The 22786-nt window shown below is 36.5% G+C and overlaps 1 protein-coding gene across 2 annotated transcripts in view; it reads right to left on the reverse strand.

Moving 5' to 3' along the window:
* The window catches only part of BMP2K (BMP2 inducible kinase), a 147053-nt gene that overhangs the window by 40172 nt on the left and 84095 nt on the right, over positions 1–22786 (reverse strand). For both annotated transcript variants that reach the window (XM_049885926.1, XM_049885924.1), the window contains exons 10-14: positions 21619–21779; positions 14943–15139; positions 13614–13709; positions 12831–13015; positions 8063–8220 (exon numbers count right to left, since the gene is read on the reverse strand). In XM_049885926.1, coding sequence (XP_049741883.1) covers positions 8063–8220; positions 12831–13015; positions 13614–13709; positions 14943–15139; positions 21619–21779 — 797 coding nt within the window. The remainder of the gene's footprint in view (positions 1–8062; positions 8221–12830; positions 13016–13613; positions 13710–14942; positions 15140–21618; positions 21780–22786) is intronic.

Raw genomic sequence — 22786 nt, forward strand, 5'->3', positions numbered from 1 at the left:
AAAGTGATACACAGCATAAATGAAAGTGAAAAACACAACAGCCTTTTTAAAAAATACAGCTTTTAGGGAGCTGTCCTGAGTTTAATGTACATTTGTTGCAACACAGTAAATTTAACAATATAATCTCAGTACTAGGTTTCACGAAATAAACACAATTAACCCAATAAATAACTTAGTCTGATTCTTTAAAATACCAATTGTCTTCAACTTGTAATATCCTGGAACTGAACTTATCCCAGCTTACTAACCAGAGTCATATTGGCCAGATTTTCTCCAAAAATGCACATAGGAATATTGCAAAACATTATGAAGTGGTCAATCATTCATAAAGTAGGCAAATTAAATTCTATTTAACAATAGCAAAAAATAATTCACTATACTTTAATTTATTGTTCATTTTTCATATTAATTTGTAATTACTATCAAAACATTAACACACAAAGATACAATGATATAGATATTCCTCTGCTAGACTGAAAGTCTTAATAACAGTTGATTCATTCATCCAACAAATATTTGAGCACCCTGTGTGTGCCAGGCACTGTTCTAGGGACTTGGATATAACATCTAACAAAACAAAAACCCGTGCTAGCATTGAAAAATAACAACAAGCTCTGAGCATAATAAGAAATTTACACAGATATAAAAAAAAATGTAACACAGGGTAAGGGAACTAGGGGAAGCACGGGTTGCAGTAATAAACAGGGTGACTCCAATATCTACAAGGCGAGATTTGAGGAAAGTCTTGAAAGAGGTGGAGGGGTGGGTATCTGGGAGTAAAGGTTCTAAGGCAAGGAACAGGTCTGGTGTGTTTAAGGTACAGTTGATGTACCCTAGTTTCCTAGTAACCATCTTTTCCCTGCTCGTAAATTCTGCGCATAAAAAAAAAAAAAAAACATTTGCCACTGAGTGAATCCCAACTCAAGGCAACCCCATATGTGTCAGAGTAGAACTGTGCTCCACAGGGTTTTCAATGGCTGAATTTTCAGAAGTAGGTCACCAGTGGACTCAAACCTCCAACCTTTTGATTACCAGTCGAGCGTGTTAGCTGCTTGCAACATCCAGGGATGCCAGTTCATATTTTTTGTTGTTGTTAGTTGCCATTGAATCAAGTCCAACTCATGGTGACCCCATGTATTACAGAGCAGAACTGCTCCATAGGGTTTTCTTGGCTGTAATCGTAACAGAAGCAGATCTCTAAGACTTTTCTTCTGCAGTCCCATTGGATAGGTTCAAACAGTCAAGCTTTAGGTTAGCAGTCAAGTGCAAACCATTTGAGCCACCTAAGGGCCTTTCGTATTTATGATAACTTATATTCATGACTTCTATCAATAAACTGTTGGGTTCAATTGTGTTCTAAGAGATTTCAGGGTGAAAGCAGGGGAAATCCAAGTATAATTGGAATTCTCTAAAAATGACTCATTAACTTCAGGGTGGAGAACAACAAAGCCCCCAAGTTGAAGCAGCATCTCCTAGGACTATGCTTCTCAAACTTTAATGTGGATTCCAATCACCTGGGGGCTTTGTGAAAGGCAGATTGTGAACGAGTGAGACTAGGATGGGTCCTCAGATTTTGCACTTCAACAAGCTCCCAAGTGATGCTGATACTGCCTGTCCAGCAACCACGCTCTTGAGAAGGCAAGGCCCTGAGTCTATAACACCCTGAATATACTTAATTACTCCCTGGGGACATCAATTAAAAAAAAAACATTTAGGACAATGAATTATCAGCTTTTATGGTTAAGATCATGACAACCAAATGAAACTTTGAGTTGCTTAAAATTTTGCTTAAGAAAATTTCATTGAAACGTTAAATAACTATTTTGTTGAGGCAATGATGTTGAGTTACTGAACACATCTGACAATGATACAAACAACTTCCAAAACTTAAGTGCTACTTTTCAAATCCAATACTACAATGGATAACAACAAAATTTTATTTTAGGTATTATTTTTCAAGAAACTACCTGTATCATTAATTTAGGAAATCAGTATCCTATCAGTAACAAATAATCACTGTCCATTAAAGTTTTCACGTTTTGCTTTTCAACATCTATTAAAGAGTAGTTAGTCTCTTATTGCATCTTTCCAAAAAAAGTAAAGTTGGAGAATAATTTATATAATAAGGAGCCCCTAACTTATTGTGGTGGGTAGCCAATCACTCCTTAAGAAGGCGGCAGAGACTCTCTGTCATAGGTGGAGAAAACCTGCAGTTACCTATTTTATCAGGTCCTAAATGCGTTTATAGAGTAATACCAGGGGTTAGTCCTCATATCAAAGTCCTGACCTACCCTCATCCTTTCTCCATCTCCCAAATTCCAGTGTTCAAAATGGTGAGGATAAAGTAAAGAGGGAGTAGGAAAGAAGGACAAATGGAAAAGACTGTCTTTCAGAATGACAGCCACAGCATATCAATATCCAAGAACCGTCAGTCTTTTAAATCAAGACAAAGAGTGTGTAGATACTTAGGTCAGAACTAGAGATCCTGGATAGTGAAACAGTTAACACGTGGCTGCTAACTGAAAGGCTGGTTGTTTGAGTCCACTCACAGGCACCTCAGAATGATCTACTATCCAAAAATTATTCACTGGAAACCCTATGGAGCACAGTTCTATTCTGACACACACGGGAACCATGAGTCAGAACTGACTCGATGGCAACTGGTTCTGGTTTAGGTCTGATTGGAACCACACTTCCCTTCCCAGAGCATCCGCATCGTAAGTAATAGGATGCCTATGTAAAATAACGATTACCTGGGCCCTACCAAAAACCTAATAAACCAGACTATCTGGGGAGCGGGAACCTGCATTTTAACATATTCTCCAAGTTTACACTACTGTACCAATGGTTCCCAGCTTATAAAACTTAAGTAATCACTAAGGTTAATTAAATTACCATGCATTAGTGTATTATTTTCATCCATCTATGGTAAATCCACAGTAAATGTATAAACAACACCATGTAGTTACGGTACCAAAACCAAATCCATTGCCATCAAGTTGATTCCGACTCATAGTGACCCTATAGGGCAGAGTATAACTGCCCCATAGGGTTTCCACAGCTGCAATCTTTCACAAGCAGATTGCCACATCTTTCTCCCATGCAGCAGCTGCTGGATTCGAACCACAGACCCTTTGGTTAGCAGCCAAGCACTTAACTACTGTGCCACCAGGGCTCCTGTAGTTGAAGTAAGTGTACAAATATTATATTTTCGATAGGGATCCCCATAACTAAAGATATGGGAGACACTGTTCTATGCAAAGCTCATTTATTCAATTATTTCAAAACAGGAATCAGAATAAATTCAGTATAAAATGAGTCATGTTCTCATTGTTCTTCAAAACATAGTATCAATTTTTAATGGAGGACTTTAAAAAAAATCATTTAGATTTTCCAGAGTTCTCATGATAATCTGGGTCCCACAGCAAAAAATACAAAATAAATACACATATTAATCTTTTAAATGATAGATTTTCTATAAATAAAAACTACTGAAGTGGTAGACAGGGCTACTTTTCAAAATACATAGTCATCCCTAAAATGCATTTAAGTGACATTTTCACATAATTGGTTTTTTTAGCACAAAGCTGGAACAAAATTTTGTCCAATATAATAAACTTACCTCCTCCTGCCTTGCCAAAAGGACTGTGTTGGTGGATAAATACAGTATCTTTTCAAGAATATTAACTGATACAGATGGCAAAATTACAAGGTTTTAAAATCCTAGAACCAAACTACATTCCACAGTATCAGAATATTAAAAATACATTTTAGTTTTTTAATTAAAAAGTAAATTTGGCAGCTTAAATGGATAATGGTCTGTATCATTCAATGTTAACGAATAAAGTTTAAAAGTACAGTCCTCATATAATATCTTTCAAGTACTAATACACCTGAAGTTCTATTATTCTGCACTGAAGGAAAAATAATAGGTCTGAATGTTTTACAACGAGCTAATTACAGATATGGATGTTTATATATATATATATTTTGTTCTATGGCTTCATAGAAAAGACAATACATTCAATGTCGTCTGCAAGGCAGCCACATTCTTTAGTGCTTTCTATCTTCTTTTTAGCTATTTTGCTATAATTTTAAACAGAAAAAAAAAATCCACTGGCCACAAGCAAGATATTCCATTAACAAATACTGCTTTTAATTAACATAAAAAGCTACAAAACTATTTAAGCAAATGCAAGTTAAAAATGTTCCCAAATACCTGTGTTCTAATTAATGTTGATTAAATGCTATGACAATTGGATTTCTAAAAGTTTACATACTAATCTAGATGTTTTGGTACAAAAGTCAATGAAAAAACAAGTTTAAATTTTAAAAAATATCACTGAGATAAGCTTTATTACTAATGTTTCATCTTGATTTAGTGTTTTGAACTTAAATAGTAATGGGTAAAAAAAAAGTCTATCATAAATAATTATTCAGTTACACCGAAAACAAAAAGAAAAAAAAAGACTTCAGTTTATATTATATGTTAAGCCTCTCTGCCCCTGGTATACGAAAGCTGGTTTTTAAAGGTCACCCAAAAAAAAGTGTGTGTTACCAATGATTAATATTTTGTAATTCTAGTGTCTATTATGATATTAAAAGTCCCTTCTGAATAACACACATAAGTTATTTCCTAGGCAGCATATCTTTTTCCTTTTTCTTTTCTTTTTTAAGAAAGAACCATATAGCATATTAAAAGTTAAACACCAAATGACAATGTATTTTCTGCACAATCATTACATGGGCAATGCCTATATTTTTAAGGGCCATACATAAAGATATTCAGTTTCTCACCAGAAAAGCATTTCATAAACCAACTATCAATTATTTTAGAAAGAACTGTGGAAAACTGTTGATAAATATCTGTGCTGAGACAAAAGGTACAAATATTCTATTTGAAGTTTCAAATGCATCAATAATTTATTCACTTTCAAAAGCCTGTTAGGGAGAGGGGAACCAACCAGTAATATCCAACCATCAATTTCCATTACCCAGTTACTCTTCCACTAAAAAGTCAGGATTCTAGAAGAAGTCTCTTGTCCACCAGTGTAATTTAGACCCTATCAAACAAACATTATTAAATACTTTATTGCTTGTGAGTAAAAAAAGTACTAAAGATGATGGAATGATTAAAGTAAAACCCTGGAGAAAATCTTTCTATACTATATTCTACATACTCTTCATTTCTTTATAAATTATATAAAAGGTATTTACCTTTTTTGAACGCCATTATTATAACTATCGATTATTCAAGGAAAAAAAGACATTTTTCCTTCTCCTTCCTCACTGCCATCTGTCATTTCTGACGCCAATGTATTTGTCCATAAAACCCCTAAATTTTGTTTTTAAACTGCAAGTTGAGAAACCTCATAATTTAGATACAATTTTTAAATGTTGGTTAAAGGCCAACAGCCTCTTAAATCAGAGCCTAAAGATTACCCACAGGACGTGAGGAAAAGAGAAGTGGTGTTTATTTACTGCCTGCCCAGACTCTTTAAATATGTTATTTAATTCTCCTGATAACCTTATGAGGTGGGCATCACCAGCCCCAATGGTTTAGTGACTTTAGTGAGATTTAAAAAAAAAAAAAAAACCCATTGCCATCGAGTTGATTCTGACCCATAGTGACCCTATAGGGCTGAGTAGAACTGTCCCACAGGGTTTCCGAGGAAAGGCTGGTGAATTTGAACTGCTGACCTTCTGGTTAGCAGCCATAGCTCTGAACCTTTCTGCCACCAGAGCTCACAGCCTAGTTAAGTGGTACTGCCAGGGATCACAATTCATGCTTCCTAGCACCATGTGCTGATTTAAAGTGCCAGCCTTGTTAACAGTGATTTCAGTAGCTCAGGGACCATCTAGGCAGTTTTCCAAATGGCTGAAGTTGCTCCAAGTCTGACCTTCAGATAAAGCTCCTCCTGCACGTTCACTTAGAATTTAGTATCTTTCCATAATTAACACTGAAATGAAAACAGAATTCTGTAGGTACACACATGTATGCACACAAATTACACGTAACTGTTATCTGACCTTAAAGTTTGAAAGTAAATAGCTAGCGTAGAGTTTCACATGCTAAACCCGGTTTTTATGAAGATGTATCATGCCATTCTAGCCTATGCCATTGAAATAAAACAACTGGATGTTACTGCAAATTCCAGGGAGCTCAGAATAGCACATTTTTGGAAGAATACATTTTTATAAGTTACAAGAGAATATGATTACTTTATCCATCCCATGAATACTTCATCTATTCCACAAATTGATAAAAGAAAAGTCTAGGAAATCAATTACACAAGGAGTAAAAAATATTGATTTACTAAAACTCTTAGTTCCTATCCTGGTTAGAACACATAAAAATGAATATTCTAATTTTACCTTTTGCTTTTAAAATAATTCTATAAATTATAATGACTAGAATTACCCTCCCCCCAACTGTCTTCTATCACCTTCTGCAAGAGATACTTTCTTTTTTTGAAACCTTGTTTTGGGGGCCACACAACATAAATCCTAAGAAAAATGTCAAACAAAAAGAATTGTGGTTTAAAAAAAAATTTTTTTTAATAATAAGATGAAAGATTCGTTTTACTAAAGATAACAAATCTTTATTAAAAGCTCAGGACTCATTTTTATATCTCCAATTAATCATCAATTTTTCTTAATCATAATAACCAGTATGTAAAATACAAATTCAAATCCCAAATAACTATTCTTACAAGAATTTGGGGCATTTATAAGTTTTACATAAAATATATACCAATTTGGAACAAAGCTTTTCATTGAATAAATGTTTTCATAAAGCCAGTTACCTAAAATAGAAGCTAGGAACCATGAACTGGGGACTATTATGACCTTTTCACATGCAAAAGAGGAAAGTGGGAGGATCTACACCTCTCCACACACACACACACAAGCCTCTAAACCAAAAAAATCCATAGCCACGGAATCAAAATTGACTCACACAACCCTATACGACAGAGTAAAACTGCCCCATAGGGTTTCCAAGGGAACAGCTGGTAGATTCAAACTATCGACCTTTTGGTTAGCAGCTGAGCTCTTATCCAGTGTGCCACCAGGGCTCCCAAAAGCCTCTAAAACCAAAATTAAGCCTGTTGCCATTGAGTCGATTCCGACTCACAGGGAACTTATAAGACAGGGTAGAACTGCCTCATGGAGTTTCCAAGGAGCAGCTGGTGGATTCGAACTGCTGACCTTTTGGTTAGCAACCATAACTCTTAACCACTACGCCACCAGGGTTTCCCCCAAACCCCCTAATACCTGAAAATCACCTAAATAACTGTAGAAGTGAGCTTTTTGCTCCTATTTTGCAACCTTGTCTGAACATGCCACATCCTTCTTCCAAAAAAGAGCTTTTCTGAAATACAGATGGCGAGGTTGACATACGTATATATGTGTGTGTATATATACATACACACACACATATATACGTACACGCACATATATGTACACACATATATATTCGGTAGTTTAAGAAAAGGCAATGATTACAAGTAAAAACATTGAGATATTTGATTGAAAGTGGAAAAGAATTTATTTAACTTTTGCCATGTCAGGACAACAAACCAGCCCCTTTATGTGGCCACTCATTAAAAGGGCTTTACAAAACATTAACATAATGTAGCAGCCCAGTGTTCTCTCTCAGGCATTTTGAAAGGGCATCTCAGACTCACAATATCTTGTATTGAGCGTACAAGAAAACAGCACTACAAAATAACTAGTAAGGCAAAATACCAATGTTTCCCTTTTTATTTGAACATGTTTTGGAGATATTCTGAATTTAACATTCATAGTTATGCAATATTTAAGTGTTAGGATATCAGCAAACTATCAGCAATCTTGGGTTTAACAGCTACTATCAAGCAGTTGATTTCTAATGCAAACAACATAGTTTGATAGTTTATGTAAAAGAGGGTGGCCTGAATTTTGCCCTCAAATGCACAAAAAGAGCTTTCTATACACCACCTCAAAGTAGTCTTTGGCCTTGCTGAATTATTATAGTTGTTACTTTACTGTGAAGCAAAATAAGCCTTCAAGTGTCCCTTACTTGATCTCAGAAGGTCAAATTCTCTGTCCAAGAGTTCCTCTTCTGTTAACTTGGAGAAATTATCCTCTCCAAAAGGATTCCAACCTGACATATCAGGTGGGTTACTGATGTTCTTCTGATTTGCAAATTTTGTAACTGCCTCTTTATCAGCAACTGACCTACAGTAATAATTAAGAGAAAAAAAAAGTTAGCATTAAGAAAAATTAGTGCTCTAGTTCATACTTTATAAATGCTTAGAAAACCAGAGCTTTTCATATGGTAAAGATGGCAGATAATAGCACTGGATTTAGAGACAGACTACCTGGAATCTGAATCCCAGTACCTCTACAAGGTCACTAGCTATATACCTTGGGCAAGTTCCTTAACCTCTCTATGCCTCAGTTTCCTCATCTGTAAAACAAGAATAATGGCATCGACCTCATTGAGTTTGGGGCCAACTCAATGGCAGCTAACAACAAAAACCTCACAGAGTTATGGAGACAATTAAGGACTTAGTACATGTAAAGCAAAAAAGGAACAGTTTCTGGTTCAAAATACTCAGTACATATTACCTATTATTATCATAGCAAATGAGCCAAAATCACTGTTGAATAAGATGATTTTATATACTAGTTATGTTGAAGCACCACAATAGTTTCATTTTGACAAAGCCATTACCTTTATATAGCTAAACAAAAAATGAACTGTTAGGATTGCTTTATGAACTACCGAAAGCTGAATAAGTGTTATATTGTATATAGCAAACTCTTCTTAGAACTTGAAGTACCTGTATATAGTCTGTAGCCTAGGACCACTGTTTCTGTGTAAGTTATCTTATAGGCCCCTTGTTTTTTAAGAGAAGATGAGAGTCTACAGGGGCTACTTAACATCAAAGTCCTTGGGAACTTCTCCCTCAACCCAGTCTGGAAAGACAGTTCAACAATGAGGTGATGTAAAACAGCTGTCAATTGCTTTAATAATTTAAATCCAAGTCCTCTAACATTGGTAATGGAGGGAAAATCTCTATGTGCAAAGAGGTGGCTCGATTCTGCAAGCCTTGACTCATCCCATTAAATCTACCCTCCCCCTGGGAGCTCACTGGTATTGCTACAACAGGTCTTAAAAGGGAAGAGGGGGCAAAAGTTGTCCATTTAATCCCCTAGGTCAAGTCATTCAGTGCAGTTAAGTGAAGAATGCAATGCTTAAGCACTCATTGTAGGCTAGAGTATAACAGAGGAAAATAAACATAGTTGTTGGCCTACAAGCTGATAGTCTTGCTTAGTAAATATAACTTTGGTATCTTAACAATAAATATAAATCAGTTTAAAATCCACTCTAGGGATTCATCAAGAGCCAAGGTCTAAGCCTGCCTCAACGTGACAGAGTCCCATCTCTAATTCCAAAAGTACCTTTCAAAGACTTTCAGAGGCGTTGGAACACAGATCAGATAGGATAAAACTCAAAGAAAGATAGGTATTTCCCCTTCTGCCTGTCAATGATCCCCTTCAGAACTTTCTGACTCCCTATCTAAATCGCCCTCTTCCCATTCCTGGGATGAATTTATATGTTCTTGACAGACTATACTCTATGGGCTATTATCTTAACCTATAGTCTAAACAGGTTTTCAAATACAGATAATCCCCAGGTTATGAACATCCAAACTTACGAACAACTTGAACTTGCTCTTTCATGTTATGTAAATTTACCCTCACTTTGAAAAGACTGAATCACCCCTACTTGCAACAGATTCTTCATCATAATCACATTCACTTGCTTCACGTGCAGCTTTTAATTCATTGAAAAGGCTTCGAGCCTTTTCTGTCTCTAAAGTAAGGCTAAATAAGAACCATATGCACCTGTACCAACTTAGCCTACAAATTTTGACCTAAAGACACAGTTAGGCACGGGTCTCATTCATAACGCAGGGACTGCCAGTATGTCTACAAGTTCTTTGGCACTCCTTCCTTCAAAAGGTGGAACCTAATTCCCCTGCCCTTGAATGTGGGCTACATCTATTGCCTTACTTCTAACAAACAGAATATGGCAGAAGTGCCAGAGTATAACTTCTGAGACTAGGTCATAAATTACAAGGAAAGGAAAAGGTAATAACTAATTACTCTAAGATTACATAGAAAAGAAACTAATTAATCAAGATCGTAACTTTTTCCATCTCTGTAAAGGAACTAGCTGGTTTCTTACCTTCTTTTACTCATATATCCCTTAGGCTTAGAGTCAAACCGTTAGCACCAATTCTCATCTTATACTGACTCAGTCGCCAACAGGAAGTTTCACAGTCACCTTTTTAAATTGTTACAGAAGATATTATACTTAACATATAATTCTTGATAAAGATCAATATTAAAAAAGAACAATAGTATTAAGTGAAGTAGCACTGAGGCACTGAGACTGGAGCAGTGTTCCTGTGGGGATTTCCGCGTTCCTGACCTCTAGTGGTCAAATGTGTAATTGTTTCTACCCACCTGACCATCACCCCTTTCCTGGTCAATCCTGCATAATTTTACAAGAGCAGTGTAAAACAAGTCTTTATACATTTTCACAGATAATCAACCCAGTATTTCCCAAAGTGATGTATGAAAGATGATTTTTATTTTAATAGTTACAGAGAAATTAGAAAAAAATACTTATCTAACATGTATCATACCTATGATTTCATGAATAGTAAAACACTAAAGATAAGGTTAAAACATGCAGTGCTGTGGTGAGTTACAGGTGTCAGCACCTTGTATGCCCATGTTTGCCTCCATTCTTTGGAAATGCATCTTCCTTTATAATTAATCAGACATTTAAACAGTACATATGCTATGGTGCACTAGTATGAATTCTCTCCACAAGATTTCAAATTCATCATTCCATTCTTATCAGTGACACTTCACTTCCACAAGTTGATAATTCTTTAAAATACAAAGCATTCATATGTATATATGCTGTAACGGAGAAGACGAGTTTCTCTTATACTTTCCAACTATACACACCAAATTGAATTGATATTCTTGATGCTAGCTAACATCAAACATAAAAAACCAATCATCTAATTAATACCATAGCTTCATCAGTATCTTTAACTGAAGAATATTGAGCAGAATATCCTACTTTTAATGATGCATAAAACTATTCCATTCTTATCATTGGGGTTTATTTTTAGGCATGCCTTTTCTGATCAATTTATCAGATTACTATTTGTATTTCACACTTTATATTTTAGTGGTTTCAGTTTTTCTTTAATCTATCATATTATTCATTCTAATTTTATTATTTAGAATAGTGCTGTGAATTTATTCAAGAAAAAAAACTCTACAAAGGAAAAAGTGTCATGAGGGTAAAGCAACAAATTGAGACTGCAGTAGGCAAATGACAAGTGTCTAGCAATTACTGACCTGAACCTTTAAAGCAGTCTTTCTGATCATATGTCCCACTCATTCTCCACTTAAAACACACTTGTCCTAATTCACACACCTCAGTTTTTACTCCCTCCTCCTTCCCTTCCTGCTGCTCTTTCTCTCTCGCTCACACATATACCACACACACACACACACACACACACACACACACACACACACGAAGCTGGGAGATGTTCTAGAGCAAACTGCAAACTTTAATCATCTCTTAAGATGCAGAGTGCCAAAGATTAGACAAGCCCATAAAACAAATGATGATACATGTAGCTCAACCATGTATAAGATACAGAATGGGCACACCAGCCCAGGGGCAAGGAAGAGAAGGCAGGAGGGACAGGAAAGCTGGACAAACGGAAATGGGGAGCCCAACGTCAAGAAGGGGAGAGTGCTGACACGTCACAGAATTGGCAACGAATATCACAAAACATTATGTGTATTAACTGTTCAATAAGAAACTAACTTGCTCTGTAGACTTTCATCTAAAGCACAAAAAAAGATGTAAAATGTACATTAGCATGTTATAGGATCTAATAAGTGTGCCATTAATGAGACATGTTTATTTTAACTCAACATGTTCCAAACTTATTTAACCAAGAAATCATTTATTCTATTAATCTCCATGAGTTCTAGTTTTCTAAGACTTTGAGATACTAGAAATATGCTACTGAAGCTGTTGTTTCTCATGCCCAGCTCCTAGCCAAAGCCTCTAAACTCCTTTATCCAGTTAATGCTTCAAATCCTGAAACAGTGTTCTATGAGAACTTTAGTGTTCTAGTCAACAAAACTCCAACAGTTATTTCCTCCTAAGTATCTGTAAACATTAAGTATTTATAATGATCAACCTATTTTCAATTACAAGATCTGAAGCACTCATATCAAAGCTAAGTTTGTGAAAATTTCTATCCCAGCTTAATTTATAGTCCAAATGCTACATTAAAATATTCTGCACCTGTTTGAAATGGACCAAATTAAATTATATAACCTTTATGAATAATATCAAACTAATTGAAAGTATTTACATATTAGCAGAAAAGGTTAAACTAACTTGCTTAAGAAGATTTTTTTTTTAACTAGTAAAGTAGCTTGTTAAGGTTTTGTTTCTATTTGTATTACAAAGACTGCCTTACCTTAGCCCTAAATCCTGTTGGATGTTGCTAAGCCATATCTGCAAATAGCAGTTAACAGAATTAACTGATGGGAATGCAAGACAGGACAGAGATGCACAGGGACCAGCAGAGACAATGAAGAGGAAAAGAGAGTGGGTTGTACAGAAAGATGGACTCTCTTTAAACTAATAAAGGAGCCACTTGGTGAGTTCACTCCACGATTCACTTCCACAATAATTTCTTTTGCCTTCATAGGAAAATACTTGCCTATTGGCACTGTAAGAGGAGTCGATAATGGTTCCAACCTGAGCTGGAAGTGATGAAGTGTAGGATACTAAGGCTGGTGAGAACTCTTGAGGGGAGGTAAGATACTCTGGTGATGCTTGTGGTTCTGACTGCTGATGTTGAGCTAGCATCTGCTGCTTCAAGAAAGCCTGCTGATACTGCTGCATCTGAAATAAGAAATGCCATTATACAAAACACTGCTCAAAGTCACTAAAGCACTGTCAGCACCCAAAAAACAATTTCTATCTGAAAGAGCAGCTCTGCTACTAGAGAAGTTCAGCAAAATAAAATAAGTCTATTTAAGAAGCTGTGCAGCTAGGCTAATTTGGCAAGATTCAAAAATGCTCACTTAAATACTTTAAAAGACAATTGAGTAGTTTAAAATCAGTAGGATAGTGATAACTGTAAAAAAGGTCAAACTATTCTCTGAAGCAAATGCAATTTTCCTCTGGGTTTCTTTTTTTTTTTACTCAATAGATATTTGCTGAATGAAAGATGCATATGACAAAAAATCATGGGTAGCAGATAATTTCCCTTCTATTATGAGTCGGTCAGTTATAATGTGCCAAAATCAGGTCCTGTAATTCAACCATATTTAAAGATGCTTGAAAAATATATGACTGACTTTGATAAAATGTATCCATTAACTTGCATTAACTATAAAGGATTTAGAATCATTAAATCATGAATAATACCATGCATACTGTTAATTCAAACAACAATATATAACTACATATAAATCTCTCAAAATTATGTATCACTTACCATTGCAGGGTACTGTGAGACAGCAGGTCGCTGCTGATACAGCGAATGCGTTAAAAGCTGCTGCTGAAGTACCTGCTGCTGCGCTGCCAGCTGATACTACAACGGCAAAAATAAACAAATCCATCAATATCTCTCATGCCTTTTTTGTGTTAGTTTTTTTTTTTTTTTTTTTAAAGTATTGATCTTACCATAACAATGACTTGGGAAATTAGGAGTACAAACACCAATACAAAATAACTATAGTCAGTAAGTGATCATAACATAAATGCTTACTAAAATTGGTTTCAAAATTATCAATGAAACATGGAAAGAGATTCAACTAAAGCTATTTCCAGCACAGTTTAAGGATGTTTGGGAGAAATCTCAACTAATTCACCACCCTTTCCTAGTTAATAAAGATGCCTGAGGTGACTTGTGTCCAGTACAATACATCCCCACCCTCCCCTATCTTCCCTCATTGATATCTTCTGGCCATTTCATGTCACCACCTGCTTACTACCCTCCACTCTGGATCTAAAAGTCAAGATCAGAGAAGGGAGGTCCCCATGAGAAGTATCATGAATATAACTGGCTTGAAAATATTGCAGGAAATGATAAAAGGATGAAGGTAACAATGGTTACATTTAAAATAGTTTAGTGAAGCTAAAAATTTGCAGGTTCTAATGAGACAAAGGACAGAACAGAACTTTTCATTCTTCTCTATGTCTCTCCCAACTCTAGTTTTCCACCAACTCAAAAATGAACATCAAAAATAAAAACAAAAACCCATGACAATGCTACTTCTTTTTTGAAAAGCCCAGTATCACCTTTCCAACTAACATTATTAGTCTATATAACTGAACTCAAAATGCAACCTCAAACAGATGATTCATCATGAGCTGTGGTGCTTATTCATGAAAGCTGAATGACCAGATGAACACTCTTTGCATCACAAAGCCATGACACAATCTATTTCAAAAGAGCATTCTTAAGCACATCACAGAATGCAAATTAGGTACATATTCTTGAAAAATCACTTAGGAAATTGGGCAAAATGTTTGCTTGAATCGAGTTCAGGGTATCCATGATTCAAAAAGAATTCACTGATATTCAATTGTTGCATGAATTGTACAACACTACTACTTTTCATATGGGAAACCCTGGTGGCACAGTGGTTAAGTGCTACGGCTGCTAACCAAAGGGTCGGCAGTTCGAGTCCGCCAGGTCCTCCTTGGAAACTCTATGGGGCAGTTCTACACTGTCCTATAGGGTCGCTATGAGTTGGAATCGACTCAACGGCACTGGGCTTGGGTTTTGGACTTTCCATATATAGAGTAACAAAAGAATTACCTGCTGCATATAAGCATCCTGAAGTAGCTGCTGCTGCTGCTGTTGCTGCTGGTGAGAATGACGAGGCTGTAAATGAAGTTGCTGCAATCTCCAATCTCCCTGTTGTAGCTGCTGAAGTACTCTGTGCTGTTGTGGAGGCTGCTGAGGGGGGTCCTGACCCAGTAAAATTTCTGGGCCATGTCCAGGTCTCAGGGCTCCTAAAATAGGTTTCCAAAAACTTATATTAACATACTCATGATTTCAATAAAATGGCCAGATTCTGAAACACTCATTTCCACAATCATTTAACCAAGGCATTTATAACATAGAAACTTTCACATGCATATACTTTAAAGCGATGCACCCAAATGGAAGAAGTAACTTCATTATAAAAAACCCATTGCCATCCAGTCAATTCCAACTCACAGTGACCCTATAGGACAGAGTAGAACTGACCCATAAAGTTTCTAAAGAGCACCTGGTGGATTCGAACTGCCAACCTTTTGGTTAGCGGACATAGCTCTTAACCACTATGCTACCAGGGTTTCCAACTTAATTACAAGTACCCATAATAGTTACGGGAGCTCTGATGACACTGTGGTAACCAGTTTGGCTGCTAACTGAAAAGTCAGCAGTTTGAATCCACTAGCCACTCCTTGGAAACACTATGAGGCAGTTCTACTCTGTCCTGTAGGGTCACTATGGGTCAGAATCGACTCAATGGTAATGGGTATTTTTTGAGGAGCCCTGGTGGTACAGTGGTTAAAAGCTCAGCTGCTGACCAAAAGGTTGGCTGTTCAAATCCACCACCACTTGCTCCTTGGAACCCTATGGGGCAATTCTACCCTACCCTCTAAGGCCACCATGAGTTGGAATTGACTTGACAGCATTCAGTTTTGTTCTTTTTAATAACACTTAGAAGTCCCTGAGTGGTGCAAACAGTTAATGCACTCAGCTGCTATCCAAAAGGTTAGAGGTTCAAGTCCACCCAGAGGCACCTCGAAAGAAAGGCCTGGTGATCTACTTCTGAAAAATCACTCATTGAAAACCCTATGGAGCACAATTTTATTCTAACACACATTGGTGTGGTTTTTTTGTTTTTTTTGTAATATTTAATTTTGTCAGCTACAACTCCAGACACCTCAAAATTTTAGAATTTACTTCACACTTCATCTCTCCATGAACATACCAGCCATGCGAATTTGTTCACATTTCTCACTATATCATGCACTTTCATAAGTCGGTCTTTGCTGATCTGATTCTGAAATTCTTCTTATTCTTTAAATTTTAACTCAAGTCTCTCCTTCTGGTTCCTTACATTCTGCTTTGAACATATACGATTAATTGTTTATATGGCTATTTCCCAAAGAGGGACTCTAAGGGATAGAGCAATGGTGTAATCATCTGTTACAGCCCCAAAGAATCTTTTACATAAATGATGCTCAATAAGTGCTTACTACAGTAAGTCCACTAACATGGTCTCCTGGATAGATATTCATTAGCTGCTTAAATTTTACCCTAGGAAAATCCAGTGAAACAAGTTTTGAAATTAACTAAAATAAAACTAAGCTACATACAATGTCAAAAATAGGAATGTAATACCCTATAATTCCTATATTCTCATCCAGTGACTTACCCACCCTGAGTTCAACTGCAAATGTACTATCTTAAGCGTAAAAAGGAGAAGGAGAATTCAAGGAAGCAGAGAAGAGTTTTTTCCATCAACGTTAATATCATCAACCCTCCCTGCCCCAAGCCTTAACTCCAACTCCTCTATGAAAATAGTTTTCTAAGATTCATTCTCTCTTCTAATTAAAAGAAAATACATGTTTACTTTAATTATTCTTGAAAATATTAGAAAGAAAATGAAAATCAAAATTCTATACAGGCACAATCACTATTAACCTTTTAAGCATACTTCCTTCCACTTAGAAGAGTATTAAAAAGTTAAGCTCCACAGAGATACATTCATCTCTTAGGGCAAATTGCAAAGCTAAATGTAGGAAGCAAGCAAGCAAACAAAAAACATTAAAGTATTAGAACTTAATTAAAAAGGAAAAAAAAAACCTTCCTTTGCAATAAAGTATAAAATCCAGAAGCTATAAAAGAAAAATGACAGGTTTGACCTCTTACAATCTTTTAACTACTGTATCCCGGTATATACTCATAAATAAACTTATAAATGACAAACAAGAAGAAAAAATTTACAGTATATTTAGCAAATAGCTAATATTCATAAAAATAAACCTTCAGAGCAATAAAAAAATAAAAGACAATCTAATCGGAAAACTGAAATAGATAATTCATGGAAGAAAAATAGCCAGTAAACATATGAAACAGCAGTATTAACCTAAAAATAGAATGATATTATTCACCTATCAATAGGGAAACATTTTTAAAAACCAATAATATCAAGTGTCAGCAAGGTTAGGAATGAAAGGACAGTCACACTGTTGATGTTTGTGGGAATTTGTGAAGTCATTTTGGATAGCAATCTGGCAGTATCTGGTGAATGTTAAACGAGTACAGTTCTTAATATCTTCCTTGGAGAAATGCTCTGACATGTGAATCAAGAGACTGTTGAACGTTGCCATCAAGTCGATTCTGACTCGTAGCAACCCTACAGAACAGAGCAGAACTGAACCATACAGTTTCCAAAGAGCGCCTAGTGGATTTAAACTGCTGACCTTTTGGTTAGCAGCTGTAGCTCTTAACCTCTACACCACGAGGGTTTCCAAGAGTCCACTGTAAGGATGTTAGTAATAGTAAATATTGGAAATAACCTAACTGGCCACCAACAGAGAAGTGGTTACGTAAGTTATAGTATATTCATACTATGGAACAAAAATTACATGGTAGAACTGTATGCACTGTCGTAGATAAGAACACAAAAAGCCGCTGGAAGGACACACACTAAACTACGGCCAGTTAACTCTGGGGAAAAAAAAAGGACACTGACAATTTTCTCTGAATACTTCTATCCATCCATCTGAATATGCTAAAGGAATAAATTAATGTGCTACTTTTTGTATAATTTTTAATGAGGAAAGACATGTTAAAAGATGCACATATGGGGGGTTGGGAGAAGAGTATTATTTTTCCATCTTAAGCTAGAAGCATGTAAGAAAGAAAAAAGCTACCCCTGACATTGGGAGCTGGCCTGGCACTCACAGCTAGATCCTGGCATTCTACTGAACACATACAATTTCAGAAAACATCAACATCAAACAAGCCACCCTGTGACTGTGATGGATCAAGAACAAAAAGTCCACTCCATAATCATGTCTGAGCATAGACAAGATCATGAACAATGTCTAAACCACATCCTCCTATCTTGGCTAATATGAGTGACTGCTGCTGCTTTACCAATTACAGCTTTAGCTTTAGGTGGAAGTTGCCAAGGATTTCACTTTACTTGGATCCACAATCAAAACCCATTGAAGCATCAGTCAAGAAATCAAAAGACCCACTGCAATGGGCAAATCTGCTGCAAAAGACCTCTTTAAAGTATTAAAAAGCAAAGACGTCACCTTGAAGACTAAGGTACACCTAACCCAAACCATGGTGTTTTCAATCGCCTCATATGCATGTGAAAGCTGGATGATGAATAAGGAAGACCGAAGATTTGAAGCCTCTGAATTGTGGTGTTGGCAAAGAATACTGAATATACCATGGACTGCCAAAAGAATGAACAAATCTGTCTTGAAAGAAGTACAACCAGAATGTTCCTTAGAAACAAAGATGGCAAGACTACGTCATACCTACTTTGGACATGTTATCAGGAGGAATCATTCCCTGGAGAAGGACATCATGCTTGGTAAAGAAGAGGGTCAGCCAAAAAGAGGAAGATCTTCAATGAGATGGACTGACACAGAGGCTGCAACAATGGGCTCAAGCATACCAATGATTGTGAGGATGGTGCAGGACCGGGCAGTGTTTTGTTCTGTTGTACATCAGGTCCCTATTAGTTGCAACCAACTCGACAGCACCTAACAACAACAACAATCATAGCACACTCCCATTTTCTAACAGCATCCAATCAGAGCAAAGCTCCACTTCCTAAAACCTTCCCAAGTACCTTGCGTAAGTTCAAATCCTTTAACAAGTCTTTTCAAAAATCATCTTACTGAGATGCCCCACAGTTCCTCACAGTGAGAGAGTAATAATCCCAACTTGTTCAAATAACAGGTATGTTCCTAGTGCTCTCTGGCTGGAGGACATTGACACATGACAGATAAACTGATAGAATCTCTAATCTGAAAAGGTAGAAAAAAAAGAGAAACTAACACTAAATGCTTACAATGAGACAGAATTATCCTAGATACCACATATCTTGTTATTTACTTCTCATTAACAGGAAAAGTAGTAGTTATTTCCATTTTACAGAAGACAACACTGAGACCAAGAAGTGGTAAAACTAAGGGAAGGACAACACACAATATGGAAGAAGTCCGTACAACTGAATCAAAGCAAAAACTAAGAAGTTTCCTTGGACCCATCTAAACACTGCGAGGGACAGAGTAACTAGGGGCTGGGGCCTGGGGACCATAGTTTCAGGGGACATCTAGGTCAACTGGCCTAACAAAGTTTATTAAGAATGTTCTACATTCCACTTTGGTGAGTGGCATATGGTGTCTTAAAAGCTTGTGAGTGGCCATCTAAGATACATCTATTGGTCCCATTCCATTTGGAGCAAAAGAGAATGAAAAAATATTAGCCCAAAGGACTAAGGGACCACATGAACCAGGGACTCCACCAGCCTGAGACCAGAAGAACTAGATGGTGCCCAGCTACCACCCATGACCACCCTGGCAGGGAATACAACAGTGAGTCCTGGACAGAACAGGAGAAAAATGTAGAACAGAACTCAAATTCAAGAAAAAAGCCCAGCCATAATGGTCTGACAGAGACTGGAGGAACCCCGAAAACTATGACCCCTGGACATACTGTTAACCCAGAAATGAAAGTATTCCCGAAGCCCACTCTTCAGGCAAAGATTAGACACGGCTATAAAATAAAAAATAATACACATGAGGAATGTGCTTCTTAGTTCAATCAGATGTATGAGACCAAATGGGCAGCTCCTGTCCAAACAGGAGAGAAGGCAGGAACGGACAGGAACTGGTCGAATAGACACAAGGAACCTGGGGTAGAAAGGGGGAGTGTGCTGTCACATTGTGATGATTGTAACTAATGTCACAAAACAATATGTATATAAATTTTGTATGAGAAATTAACTTGAGCTACAAATTTTCATCTAAAGCACAATAAATAAATAAAAGAATTAAACTTGCGAAAAAGAAGTGGTAGAACTGAGAATTAAACACAAATGACTTTGAATCCAGTGTTTTCCTTTTTCCATGGTGTACTTCCCCAGTTGGGTAAGTACTTGATTACCCCACGGCTATGCAGCAATATGGCAGATAATATAAAAATAAACAAGATCTTTCCCTAGCACACAGGTTACTTAATAATAATGTTATCTGCCAACACGTCGTCCAATTCATAGACAATGGAACCAAGCATTGCCCTGTCCTGTGCCATCCCCATAATCAGTTCAGATCGTACCCTTGTGATCTATAGGCTTTTCACTGGCTGGTTTTCAGAAGTATATTGTCAGGCTTTTCTTCCTAATGCATCTAGTCTAGAAGTTCTGCTGAAACCTGTTTAGCATCATAGCCACACACAAGCCTCCACTGACAGATGGGTGGTAGCTGTGCTAGAGGAGCACCGACCAGAAATCAAACTCGGGTCTCCCACATGGAAGGTGGGAATTCTACCACTGAACCACCAATGCCTCATACAAAATTGCTGATGTTTCTTAAGTGTGTGTTATGGACAAGATACTACATCAAGTACTCATTTAATCCTTATAACAATCTTTTAAGATAGGTACTAGTATTTTTATAAAATATATTACTAAAAAATGGGAGAAATAGGACTCAAACCGAGGTCTATGAGATTCAAAGTGTGGGCTCTTAACCATCCCATCAGAGTATCCTAAAGCATTTTTATTAAAGGCATTATAATATTAAGACAAAACAGGTATATTATGAAACAAGGTGCAAAACAGGGTTTCTTTGAGATGATCCTTCAGGTTATATCCCCAGACCCTCGAGAGAACAAGTTTACCTTCTAATATTAGAGGTACTTCCTCGGAGGAATTTTTTTTTTTTTTTTAAGTACCACACTGTACCATAATATGGTATTTTAGATGAGAAAAACATTTTTTCTCAAAATCAGATGATATCTATGTTGTAATAGTCACATGGTTCAATACCCACTCCTTTGCCAAGGTTCTAAACTCACTGCAAAGACATGTAACTCCGTAAGGCTAGAATTTCAACTTCCTTCCTCCAATGCAACACAGAATTTTTTATACACTTGAACTTTATTACCAACCTCAAAACCCACTAGTTAGTGACTCTGAGAATAAGAGTATGTATTTATAGGATCAAAGCAAATTGTGAGCTTTTTGTACCATACTCCTATATTACCAGTAACTTCACTTTGCCTACAACTTCAGGAAAACACTTGAGTTTAACAGACATGAGTAGAAGTTTCTTAAAGCACTATGTTATCTGCTTCAAAATATTAAATTAAGTTTGTCAGTAACTTATACCCTTAGGAAATTAAACCATAGAAGATTTTATTTAAGTTACCAATAAAGAGGAAGGGACTAGCAGGACCACATTACCTTTTGTTCTGTGGTTACCAAATTCACCAGGAGCAGGAACTTTAACAGGGGTTGTTGAGCTCTGAATGGTCAGTACACTGGGAGTAGCAGTAGTAGAGTTGGCCTTTGGTCTTTGTCTTGGTGCAATTGAGGTTTCTGTTGGTCCAATGGTATCTGTTATTCTACAACAGAGGAATACATTTCACTCCAAATATTGGGATTATTTCTAATTTACTATTCTATAAAGCATCTATTTAATCAGATACATTTTAATTACTATTTAAGATCACCTAAATCCAAGTTCTGGATTCTTCCTAAATCTCAATCTCAAGTATTAATTGTCTTATGAAGACAGGAAAGTAAACAAAGCAAACCTATTCTTGCTAAAACAGTATGCTACCATCTATAGCCTGCCACTGAAGGTGGCAGAAAATGAGTACCATCCCAGAGACTGCTCTTAAGAACAGAAAACGAGATTGAAAGGAAACAAAGAGAAGTCTCCTTCTAAGGCTTTGGTCAAAATCTAGAGCCAACTCTCTAAATGCATGAGAGAACTAAAAATAAGAAACAACAAGAAACAGTCTCCCTCCCCTAGCTTGTATCCTCAACCTAAGAAAGAAAAGACTTTTGCCTCAGGGCATGCAAACTAGAAGAGACCAAAATTTTTAACAGGTGAAGCCACCTGCTCACATTCAACATCTTAAATCTCCAACTCTGCTTTACTTAGAACGCTAAAAGTAAAATGGATTTTTGCCCCTAAAAGTAGATGGCCAAAAGGTTAAGTACAGTTTTGAAAGAAAGAGATGCTAACTAATTTGAAAAGACACATACATTTGATTTCTCTTTAAAAAAATTCTGAACGTATACATAAACTTTGCTGTTTATAAATTCAACACAAAAACTCAATGCTTTTTAATACTTATGCTCACTTTCCAACAGAATTTGCAACAAAATCTCTAACTACCATGTTCCCTTAGCATATTTTCAAATGACTGAATATTTTGAGATTTTACATACATGTGACTTACCAAGCACACATATGCTGCATATGGGGAGTCTTGTCTAGGACTGCACAATCTACAGCTCTTTCCTAATATCTATATGCACCACAAGAGGGAGCCCTGCTAACAACTATTCTTCTGAGAAGGAACTGAAATGGAATCAACGGATTTTAGAAAATCATAGAAAT

This window comes from Elephas maximus, chromosome 5, assembly GCF_024166365.1.
Source record: "Elephas maximus indicus isolate mEleMax1 chromosome 5, mEleMax1 primary haplotype, whole genome shotgun sequence".
Classification (NCBI taxonomy): domain Eukaryota; kingdom Metazoa; phylum Chordata; class Mammalia; order Proboscidea; family Elephantidae; genus Elephas; species Elephas maximus.